Here is a 12,398-nt window from a genome sequence, read left to right as displayed (position 1 = left end):
TGAGTACAGTAAACCTAGAAACTTCATAAAGTCATGCAGAATTAAAGATGCTATTTACATTGAACTGAGCTAAGTCACATACAACTGAGCTAAGTCACATGTAAATTAAAGATGCTATTTACATTGAACTGAGCTAAGTCACTCAGTTTAAGCCAAGATTTCTCAATGGCAATACTGACCTTTGGGGCTGGAAAATTTCTTCTTTGTGGGGGATGGTCTTGTGCACGCAGGGTGTTTAGAAGCACACCTGGCCTCTCTCCACTAAATGCCAGTCTCACCCCACGCCCACCCCGCCCCCCGACAGCTGTGACAGCCAAAACGTTCCAGACACCACAAAATGCCCTTGCGGGAAAAGGGCACACCCTCCCCAGCTGAGAACCAGCGGCTGAAGCATCTGGAAGGAGCAGCGCGCTGAGGTATCTCAAGCTGGGCTACGAGGTATGAAAGTTAAAGCTCTTTGAGAAAGAACAAGGATGAGGAAGATGAAAAGAAGTTAGACTTGGTGATGATTAGTGACCAAGAACTTCAAATACTCCAGCGAATTGTGAAGAGGTGCTTAAATACATAAATCAGTGTGTCTGGCCCCCAAGGTTCTCCTAGACCAGTGGTTCTGAAAGTGCGGCTCCCTCATCAGCAGCAGCATCATCGCCTGGGAACTTCTTAAGAATGCAAATTCTTGAGCCTCACCCAAGATCTACTAAATCAGAAACTCTGGGGGTGGAGCCCAGTACGTTGTGTTCTAACAAGCCCGTGGGGTGACGCTGATGCGCCCTGAAGCCTGGGAACCACTGTCCCAGAAAGTTGAGGCTCCCACTGTGGTCTTCACGGAAGCCTCTCTCGTTTCCCCACATCACAGTCCTCCTACCTTTCAGAGACCCAATAAAATGCTGGAATTTTCTTCCAGAGATCTGTCTCAGCCCCTGTTTAGAACGCACCGCTGTTCACTTCTAAACCGCACATGCTTTACATGCAAAACTTAGTGACCCGTGGTCTTGCTTGCGGGAACTTTCTCTGTTGACTTAAGCTGCTCATTGATAATAAAGCTTTACTCAAAAAAAAGAATCTCTCTATATAGCGTTAATACCTGATGATACATTTTACACACATGTTTATCCAACCATCCGTGTGTTCTCCGTCGCAGTCCCACTGTGAGGAGATGCTGGTGGTGGGCTGCGGCACAGATCCTCGGCTTCGTTAACTTACAACCTATTATTTGCAATAACAAGTGACTGTTTTACAAGACTGCAAACTAACAGAATAAAAAATTACTGCATATTGTTCTTGCCAAGATCCCTTACAGTTACTGACCCACACCGTTTTCCAGGCCTTCAGTAACAGCGACCCCCCGGTGCAGGTCACCATCCAACCAGGACCACCTACTCACCCGGGTGCCCCTCTCCTACAGATTCCGAGGTGAACATGAAGGCCCCTTCCTCGCTTAGAGAATGGTCACACAAGCCATCCACCGGTCCATTCATCTCTTCAAACTGTCCACTCGGCTTCTTCAAGGTAACAATTTTAATGCTGGGACTTGGCCTGAGGGTTCTGTTTGTTTGTTTCCTTCTTTAAACCCAACAGGCTCGTCTCCGCAGAGCCACAGGGCTCACTTCTGCCTAAGTGCCTGCAAGCGCACGTGAGAGTAAAGGTGCGGAGGGATGAGAAGGGAGGGACTGGAGAAGGATGTGTCACTCCCTCCAACTGGCCAGAGCTTGCTCCTGAGTGACTCCTATATATGGAAAAGTGAAAGTGCCTGAATAATCATGTGAGAAAATTGGAGGAGTCCACTTCCGGGGTGTGTGTGTGTGTGTGTGTCTTCTCACCTTGAGGAATTTCAGCCCTTAGCTCTCATCTCCCAAGTCCTAAGCATGTGGCCAATGTATGGCAAAGAAGGTTGTACAGATTCTGCATAAGTGAAGCTCCTCTCGGACTCTGCTTTAGCTCTGCAGCTCATCTCCTCAGTGCACCAAGGTTAACATCCCACGTTGGAGGCGAGGGTCTGTGGTTACTCAGGGATACAAATAAATAGGAAGCAAAAAACTCCTGCCCAGAGATATGGTTTAGGCTGAGATTACAGCACAGGACGCCTTTGCTCTGGGGTGCCCTGCCTCCTCGCCCACACCTTGTCTGAATTGGGCTCTTCCCCTTCTTCTACCTTCTCAGAGCAAGAGTATGCACCTATATTCTGAGTCAGCTTGGATGTTACACAACAGATTCATTTAGAGGAAAAGCTTTTGAGCCCACATTTTTCTGCTCATAGAAATCACAGAAACTGTCAACTTCTCTAGGACGCTGGCAATCACATTGACAAGCAAGATGTTAAAAAAGTATCCACACGGGCTACAGAGAACAATGATTTTTGGAAAAGGATTCCTGAGAGGCAGATTCATTATGGGGAAATCATCAGAGTCCAGTTTCCCAAAGCTTCTTATGATAAATTGGTCCTACACACTTGAGAAACATCCTGCTCACGTGACTCCTGCATTATTTTTGCTTTGACCAAGAAAAGAAGTGGACAGGATTATATCCTGAACCAATTCCTACACTAAATGACAGCATCTTTCACTTCACTCCCTCCCACTCTCAGATCTAGCTGCATCCTCAGGCCCAAGGAACAATAGGGAATTGAGATCACAGAGAGTGAGAATGGGTGGAGAAACTGGTTCCCACTAGAATGCAATACAAAGTAATCAACCAAAACCTTGTGCATCAAGCACCGGACTGTGGGAAGCAAAAGGGAGGACACAATTGCCCCAACGAACAGTTCTGGCAACCAAATCCCCTCTGTACTTATGAGCATTTAAAATTTTTTTTTTCCAAATCTTGAGTTTTCCAACTGGTCAACAGTGGGAGTACTATCCCTCCAGGGAATTAAAACCATATTAAAGCAATGTCTTCTGGGATAAAGTAAGAGATTTTACATATACACATTTAATCAGAGGCATTTTACAAAGAGGGAGCTAGAATGCTCAGTCACAAGACTGCAGAAGGTCCAAAGAGGAAGAGGCCACTGGGAAGGGATGGAAAATGAGGAATCAAACAGGGACTTTAGACAACATAGCCTTGTCCCTGTCAACACACAGGAATCCTGCTGTTTGCACTTAAAATATTTCAACATCACTGTCCTTTTGTAAATTTCTTCTGGGTACACTGGTTTCAAACCTGGAGGCAATGTGAGCTAATGTTTAATGTGAACTGTAGACCTAGGTTACCCGAGCATTTACGACGACAGCCATTATGTTCTAAATGTGCTTTAAGAGAAAGATGAAGTTTCAAGTACTCGTGCAGATTCCTAGAGCTTGCAAGAAGCCAGAAAACAAAGCAGCCTAACTGCCCTCTGAAGTCCAAAATGAATAACAGCATCATGGGGCGAAGAGGCATGGGGCGGGGGTGGGGGAGTGGGTGGGATGGAGGGGACAATGTCGGGTCCGGAGAAGCGGCACTTTCAGAAACGTATGCAGGAGGCTTCTGCAGCCTGGACATAAATGCAGAGTGAGGGAAGGATCTGGAAGGCACCTAGTTGAGTATCCATCTTATGAGTCTCATATGACATCCCTACTAACTACTAGGCCACCGTACGCTCTTTCAGCAGATAAATGTTAACAAGAAGTGCACAAAACACGGTGGCTGGGAGTGCAGGCTTCAGGGCTGGAGTCCTGTTTTGCCTCTAACCCACTATGCACCCTGGGGTAGGCTTCCTACACTCTCTAGGCTGCTGTTTCCTCATCTTTAAAGCAGGTTAAATAATTATCTACCTCAGAGCATTGCTGTCAGATCTACAAGAGATCACACGGGTATGCTGAGTGTTGAGCATAGTGCTAGCACACAATAAGGGTTTAATAAAATATTACCTAAGCACCTTCTATGTACATATACATGATTTTCTTCTGAAAAAAAAAATAGCTCACCATATACATGTTTTTGCATCTTGCTTTTCACAATATACTGTGGTTCTCTTTTTACATCTCAACATATAAGCAGACCTCATTTTTAGCACTTGACTAACATCCCACAATGAGGATATACCGTAAATTATTTAACCACTCATTCCCCAATGGCTGGATATTTTCAACTTCTAATTATTTAGTGTTACCATAATGCTGCAGAGAAGATACTAATCATTGGCATCCTTTTATAAAAAGACAAAATGCAAGGGCCTGGCAATGCTGAACTAGACCAAAGATTTCCCTTTTGTAATAAATTTTACCCAGTTAGTGAAAAGAAACAGCACTTCAACAATGAGTTAAAACAGCAGCATCAATCTGCCCCCTTCAGATATAACTGGCAGACCTTGGCAATGACATAATTACTTAGAGAGCTGAACCTACGAGAACTACATAGCCCTAATCTGCTATCATAAACTCAAATTAAAGCCTCCCTTACGCAAAGACTGTCCCGTTCTCCCTTACGCATGAATTGTCCTAATGTCCCCCGACCCAGCCCCACTGATTACCTAAGTCCAATACGTGTCAAAGGCCCAGAGTTGATCTCACTTCCATGTAGCAACCTTCAACTCTAAACCTCTGCTGACTAATCTCTGAAGAAACCTGCCTTTGAAAATATCACTTTCAATTAGATTTACCCCTGAGGAATCTCTAAATGTAAAATATCAAGTGGAAAACCATGTTTCCGATGAACAGTATATGTAAGCCACACTGACCAGTTTCAGGAATAAGCTTAAGGGCACCTTATCCCACATAACACCATGAGGCAGCAGAACTAGTGGAAAGCAGCTGGCCAATGGTGCCCTTTGCTTGCCCCTGCACTGCCATGTATGATGGCTATGCCACAGGCAGAAGAAAGGTCAGTTTGATGACCTAAAACTCTGATGCAGAAGTGGAGTTTGCATCCACCTCTTAAATGCTGTTTAAGTGCAAACATTTCTAAACTTTGGTGAGAAACTCCCCTAACTTAAATGGCATAATAACCACATGGAATATTTGCTTCTTTTGCCCTCATTAAACACAAACTTTTATCACATATGTCATCCTGGAACACAAATAACTTATTCATGAAAAAAGGTAAAACTGACTCAACACCACTTATTGAAGAGGCTGTCTTTTCCACATTGTATATTTTTGCCTCCTTTGTCATAGCTTAATTGACCATATGTGTGTGGGTTTATTTCTGAGCTCTCTATTCTGTTCCACTGATCTATGTGTCTATTTTTGTGCCATAACCATACTGTTTTGATTACTATAGCTTTGTAGTATAGTCTGAAGTCAGGGAGCATGACACCTCTAGCTTTGTTCTTTTTTCTCAAGATTGCCTTTGTTATTTGGGGTCTTTTGTGGTTCCATACAAATTTTAGGATTATTTGTTCTAGTTGTGTGAAAAACATCATAGGTATTTTGATAGGGATTGCATAACACAGCTACATGTAAAAGAATGAAATCAGAACATTTTCTCACATCATATACAAAAATAAACTCAAAATGAACTAAAGACCTAAATGTAAGACTGAAAACCATAAAAATCCTAGAAGAAAACATAGGCAGTACACTCTCTGACATAAGTCTTAACAATATATTTTTGGATCTGTCTCCTCAGGCAAGGGAAACAAAAGCAAAAATAAACAAATGGAACCTAATTAAATTCAAAAGTTTTTGCACATCAAAGGAAGCCATCAACAAAACGAAAGGACAAGCTACTGAATGGGAGAAGATATTTGCAAATGATATGCTTGATAAAGGGTTAATATCCAAACTATATAAAGAGCTCTTATAACTCAATATCCAAAAAACAAACAACCTGATTTAAAAATGGGCAGAAGACCTGAATAGACATTCTTCCAAAGAAGACATACAGATGTCCAACAGGCACTTGAGAAGATGATTAACATTTCTGATTATTAGAAAAGTGCAAATCAAAACTACAATGAGGTACCACCTCACACCAGTCAGAAAGGTCATCATTAAAAAGTCTACAAATAAGAAATGCTGGAGAGGGTGTGGAGAAAAGGGAGCCCTCCTACACTGTTGGTGGGAATGTAAATTGGTACAGCCACTAGGGAAAACAGTATGGAGGCTCCTCAAAAAAAAGAAAGAAAGAAAGAAAGAAAGAAAGGAAGAAAAAAAGAAAGAAAACAGAACTACCATATGATCCAGCAATTCTACTCCTGGGTATGTATCCAAAGAAAACAAAAACACTAATGCAAAAAGATATATGCACCTTAATGTTTATAGCAGCATTATTTACAATAGCCAAGATGTGGAAGCAACCTACGTGTCCATCAACAGATGAATAGAAAAGATGTGGGGACTTCCCTGGTGGCGCAGTGGTTAAGAATCTGCCTGCCAATGCAGGGGACACAGGTTCGAGTGCTGGTCTAGGAAGATCCCGGAGCAACTAAGGCCGTGCGCTACAACTACTGAGCCTGTGCTCTAGAGCCCACAAGCCACAACTGTTGAGCCCACGAGCCACAACTACTGAAGCCCACATGCCTAGAGCCTGTGCTCCACAACAAGAGAAGCCACCACAAGGAGAAGCCTGCACACCGCAATGAAGAGTAGCCCCCGATCTCCACAACTAGAAAAAGCCTGTGCGCAGCAACAAAGACCCAAAGCAGCCAAAAATAAATAAATAAATAAATAAATTAATTAATTTAAAAAAGATAAAAAGATGTGGGGGGTGTGTGTGTGTATATATACTATACACACACACACACACACATATATATATAAACATACACATGCACAATGGAATATTATTCAGCCATAAAGAAGAATGAAACTGCCACTTTCAACCACGTGGAAGGATCTGGAGGGTATTATGCTTAGTGAAGTAAGTCACACAGAGAAAGACAAACACTGTATGTTTTCACATATATGTGGAATCTAAAACATAAAACAAATGAATATAACAAAACAGAAACAGACTCATAGATACAGAGAACAAACGAGTCACTACCAGTGGGGAGAAGCAGGGAGGGGCAAGATAGAAGAAGGAGATTAAGAGGTACAAACTACTAGGTATAAAATAAATAAGATACAAAGATATAATGTATAACACAGGGAATATAGTCAATATTTTATAGTAATTTTAAATGGAGCATAATCTATAAAAATATTGAATCACTATGTTGTACAGCTAAAACGAATAAAATTGTAAATAAGCTATACTTCAATTAAAAAAATAACTGACTCAGACTGTACATTTAAAAAGTTTTAGGTAATTTCAGCATTATGTGAGCTTCATCCAGTAAAAAGTCCAAATAAGCACCCCATATATAACAGCTATTCTGAAAAGGAAGAAAGAAATGTGGAAAGACTTCGTGGAAAAAGCAGAACCTGAGCTAGATCCCAAAGGAATTACAGGATTTTAAAAGGCAGCAGAGAGGCTCTGGGGGCGGGGGCAGGTGGGGAGACCTCACAGCCAAGAAGCCACAGCATTAATTAGAGTTTGTACACTGCTCTGACTCCAACTGAAGGGTGGGGATAACTGGGCAGGGAGGTAGAGGGCTGGGAAGCCAGGGAGGTCAGGAGCTGGGATTCAGAGCAGTAAGTAGCCCTGTAGAGAGGCAAGAAAATGGGAGGTTCCATCTGACAGGAAAAGGCAGCTTCCCAGATGGCATTTGCAGAAGGCATTTCAAGGCAAAGGTGTTGGCCACAGCAGACTGAGGCAAAGGGTGACACTTGGGACAAGCAAGAATAGACCAAAAGCCTGGAAAGGAAGAGGTTGGGGGAAAAGATATATGGGGAATAAGAGATTTTTAAAGCTACCATGTATACCAGGGAATCAAGAAGGCCAAGAACACGACCAGAGCCAGACAGATCCTCAGAACAGGCCTGAGAAGACCCTAAGTTCTCACCTGTGGCTGAACTTCAGGGTCCCCAAAACAGGAAGTCAAGGGTAAGGCAGAGTTGTAGATGGCCTAGCTAAGCACTGAAGAATTCCCTAACATGGAGGCACTCTGCAAAGACTGGGAGAGTATTTTCTTCTTTTCTAGGATCCAGGTATATAAGGAAACTTTGTCAAAACACTAGCTAACCACTAAGCTAATGGAACACAGACTTCATTGGCCACACACAACAAAAGAATATAAAATAGTTCAGAAAAGTATTAAACAACAGTGACCCACAACAAATGGCAACAGCACATGCCAGGGAGAAAAGAATCTTATTCCAGAGTTGCCATGTTATAATATTCAAAATGTCCATTTTTCAACAAAAAATTACCAGGCATGCAAAGAAACAAAAAAGTATAGCCCATATGCAAGGAGAAAAAAAAAAGAAACTAATAGAAACTGTCCCTGAGGAAGCCCATGCATTGCACTTACTAGACAAAGATTTAAAATCAACTGTCATATATTCTCAAAGGTATAAAGGAACCACAGACAAAAAAATTAAAGGAAGCCAGCATGGTGTCTCACCAAACAGAATATCAATAAAGTAATAAAAATGATAAAAATGAACCAACTAGGAATTTTGAAGCTGAAAAGTATAATAATAGAAATCAAGAATTCATTAAAGGGGTTCAACAGCGGATTCAGGCAGACAAAGGAGTCAGTGAATATGAAGATAGGCCAACTGAGATTGTTCAGTTTCAGAAGCAGAAATAGGAAAGAATAAAGAAAAATGAACAGAGTCAGAGAAGCACGTAGGATACCATCAAGTTTAACAACATGTGCATATGGGAATCTCACAGGGATAGGAGAGAGAGAAAGGGGCAGAAAGAATACTTGAAGAAACAATGCTTAAAAACTTCCCAAATTTGGTGAAAGACACAAACTTACAGATTCAAGATTCTCAACAAAATCTAAGCAGGATAAAATCAAAGAGATCCACACTGACACACATTATAGTCAAACTTCTGAAGGACAGACAGAGAGAGATTCTTGAAAGCAGCAAGAGAGGCATCTCATGACATACAAGGAACCTTCTATAGTATTTTTTTTTTTTGCAGTATGCAGGCCTCTCACTGTTGTGGCCTCTCCCATTGCGGAGCACAGGCTCCAGATGCGCAGGCTCAGCGGCCATGGCTCACGGGCCCAGCCGCTCCGCGGCATGTGGGATCCTCCCAGACCGGGGCACAAACCCGCGTCCCCTGCATTGGCAGGCGGACTCTCAACCACTGCACCACCAGGGAAGCCCCTCTTCTATAGTATTAACAGACAATTTCTCTTCAGAAACTGTGGAAGCCAGAAGGCAATGAGATAACATATTTAAAGTACTGAAAGGAAAAAAAGAAAACCTGTCAACCAAGAATTCTACATCCAACAAAATTATACTTCAAAAATGAAGGGGAAATTAAGACATTCAGATAAATAAAAACTGAGGGAGTTTGTCACGGTAGACATGCCCTATATGGAATGCTAAAGGGAGGCTATGGGGCTGAAATTAAACGACAGCAGACAGTAACTCAAAGCCACACGAAGAAAGAAAGAACAATGGTACATACACAGGTACATAGATAAACATAAAAGGTAGTATTATTGGAGTTTTCTTTCATAACTCTTTTTGTATTTAAAAGACAAATGTATAAAACAATTATAAACCTTTGTTAATGGACACAGTATGTATAAAGTTGCAATTAGGGCCAATAAACATGACAGAGGAGACCGACTGAGCAGTGTCTCTGTATACTACTGAAACTGTGTTGGTATTAATTCAAACTTGATTGCTATGAATTTAAGATGTTAACTGTAATCCACTAAGGAAAAAATCCAGTAAGGTAAGCACTAAGGAAAAAAAAAAACCCTAAAGTATATACAGAAAAAGAAACAGCAAAATGGCTGAAGTCCTTTCTCATCCACAATTATTTTAAATACAAATGAATTAAACTCTCCAATTAAAAGGCAGAATGTATTAAAAACAAAACATGATCCAACTATATACTGTTATAAGAGACTCACTTTAGATCCAAATACACAAATAGATTGAAAGTGAAAGGAAGGAAAAAGATATTCTACACAAATAATAACCTAGAGAGCTAGGATGGCTAACCTAATATCAGAGAAAATAGAATTTAAGTTAAAAATTGTTACAAAATAATTACTTTATATATTGATAAAAGGATAAATCCATTGAGAAGATATAACCAATATAAACATATACACACCTAACAACAGAGCACCAAAATACATAGAGCAAAAACTGACAGAACTGAAGGTAGAAATAGTTGGAGATTTCAATATTCCATTTTCAATAATGGACAGAATTATACAGAAGATCAATAAGGAAACAGAGGACTTGAACAACACTATAGACCAACTAGACCTAACTGATGCATATAGAAAAGTCCCCCCGAAAACAGAATATAGATTCTTCTCAACTACACATGGAACATTCTCCAGAATAGACCATATATTAGGTGACAAAACTCTCAATAAATTTGAAAAGACTGAAATCATACAAAGTATCTTCTTTGACCACAATGGAATGAAGATAGACATCAGTAACAAGAGGAAAACTAGAAAATTCACAAAAACATGAAAATTAACCTGCACAGTCTTGATTCAAAAATGAGTCAAAAAGAAATTATAAATGAAATTAGAAAATACATTGATATGAAGGAAAATAAACATTACCAAATTTATGTTATGTAGCAAAAGCAGTGCTCAGAGTGAAATTTATAGCTGTAAATGCTTATATATTTTTTAAAAGATCCCAAACCAATAACTTAATTTTACACCTTAAAAACCTAGGAAGAACATGTTAAACCCAAAGCTAGCAGAGGGATAACATAATAGAAATTAGAACAGAGATAAATGAAATAGAGACTAGGAAAAAATAGAATCAACAAAATGAAAAGTTACTTCTTTGAAAAACCAACACAATTGATAAACATTGAGCTCAATGGACCAAAAGACATCAAAGAGAAGACTGAAATTATTAAAAGCAGAAATAAAGTTGGTGACATTAGTACAGACCTTAAAATAAAAGGGACTATAAGAGTATACATGAACAACTGTAAGCCAATTAGATAACCTAGAAGAAATGAACAAATTTCTAGAAACATACAAACTACAAAAACTGACCCAAAAATAAACAGAAAATCTGAAAAGAACTACAGCAAGTCAAGAGATTGGATCACCAATCAAAAACCTTCCAATAATGAAAAGCCCAGATCCAGATGATTTCACTGGTAAAGTCCCCCAAATCCTTAATTAAAGAATAATTAATACCAATCCTTCTCAAACTCTTCCAAAAAATAAAAGGAGGCAACACTTCCTAACTCATTCTATTTGGCCAGCATTACACTGAAACCAAAGCCAGACAAAGACATCAGAAAAGAACTATAGACCAATACTGTATTTCCTTATGAATACAGATGAAAGAGTCCTCAACAAAATAATAGCAAACAAGTTCCAGCAACATATTAAGAGAATTACACATCATGAACAAAGATGATTTATCCCAGGAATGCAAGGGTGACTAAAATATGAAAATCAGTGTAATACACTATAGTGATAGAATGAAGGGGAAAAAACACACGATCATCTCATTTGATACAAGAAAAGCATCTGGAAAATCCAACTGTCTTACATGATAAAAACACTAAACAAACTTGGACTAGAAGGAACTTCCTCAACGTGATAAACGGCATTTATGGAAAAACTACAGCTCACGTTACACTCAAAGGTGAATAACTGAAAGCTTCCCCCCCAACCCCCAAGATCAGGAACAAGAGAAGGATGCCCATTTCACCACTTCTATTCAACACTGTACTGGAAGTTCCAGCCAGAGCAAATGGGCAAGAAAAAGAAATAAAAGGCACTGAAATTGGAGAGAAAGAACTAAAACTATCTCTATTTGCAGATAACATAATCTTGCATATAGAAAATCCTAAGGAATCCACACAAAAGTAAACTATTAGAGCTTATAAACTAATTCAGCAAAGCTTTGGGGTACATGATCAACACACAAAAATCAGTTGTATTTCTATACATGATCAATGAACAATGTGAAAAGGAAATTAAGAAAACAATTTCAGGGCTTCCCTGGTAGTGCAGTGGTTGAGAATCTGCCTGCCAATGTAGGGGACATGGGTTCAAGCCATGGTCTGGGAAGATCCCACATGCCGTGGAGCAACTAAGCCTGTGCACCACGACTACTGAGCCTGTGCTCTAGAGCCCACAAGCCACAACTTCTGAAGCCCGTGTGCCACAACTACGAAGCCCATGAGCCTAGAGCCCGTGCTCCACAACAAGAGAAGCCACCCCACAGAGAGGTGGGATAGGGAGGGTGGGAGGGAGACGCAAGAGGGAGGGGATATGGGGATATATGTATACGTATAGCTGATTCACTTTTTTATACAGCAGAAACGAATACACCATTGTAAAGCAATTATACTCCAATAAAGATGTTAAAAAAAAAGAGAAGCCACCCCAATGAGAAGCCCACACACAGTAACGAAGACCCAAGACAGCCCAAAATAAATTAATTAAAAAAAAGAAAACA

The 12,398-nt window shown here is 40.3% G+C and overlaps 1 protein-coding gene across 5 annotated transcripts in view; it reads right to left on the bottom strand.

Annotated features, from left to right (window-relative positions):
• The window catches only part of MAT1A (methionine adenosyltransferase 1A), a 36,802-nt gene that overhangs the window by 15,787 nt on the left and 8,617 nt on the right, over nucleotides 1-12,398 (bottom strand). Inside the window, exons 1-3 of one of the 5 annotated variants that reach the window (XM_027129731.1) lie at nucleotides 1,821-5,120; nucleotides 1,385-1,726; nucleotides 1,085-1,206 (exon numbers count right to left, since the gene is read on the bottom strand). The exons of 2 other annotated variants lie outside the window; for them this stretch is intronic. Coding sequence is in view for 2 of the 3 variants with exons in the window: in XM_027129730.1 (XP_026985531.1) it covers nucleotides 1,385-1,478 (94 nt within the window). In the remaining variant the exon portion in view is untranslated. Of the gene's footprint in view, nucleotides 1-1,084; nucleotides 1,207-1,384; nucleotides 1,751-1,820; nucleotides 5,123-12,398 lie in introns of those variants that run through there. 2 more of the 5 variants (XM_027129730.1, XM_027129729.1) reach the window with 2 other exon arrangements.

The sequence above is a fragment of the Aethalodelphis obliquidens genome, unplaced genomic scaffold, assembly GCF_003676395.1.
Source record: "Aethalodelphis obliquidens isolate GAN/ISIS:26980383/991018 unplaced genomic scaffold, ASM367639v1 scaffold37, whole genome shotgun sequence".
NCBI lineage: Eukaryota > Metazoa > Chordata > Mammalia > Artiodactyla > Delphinidae > Aethalodelphis > Aethalodelphis obliquidens.
Note: the sequence above shows the minus strand (reverse complement) of the source record. Positions and strands in the feature narration are given on the sequence as shown.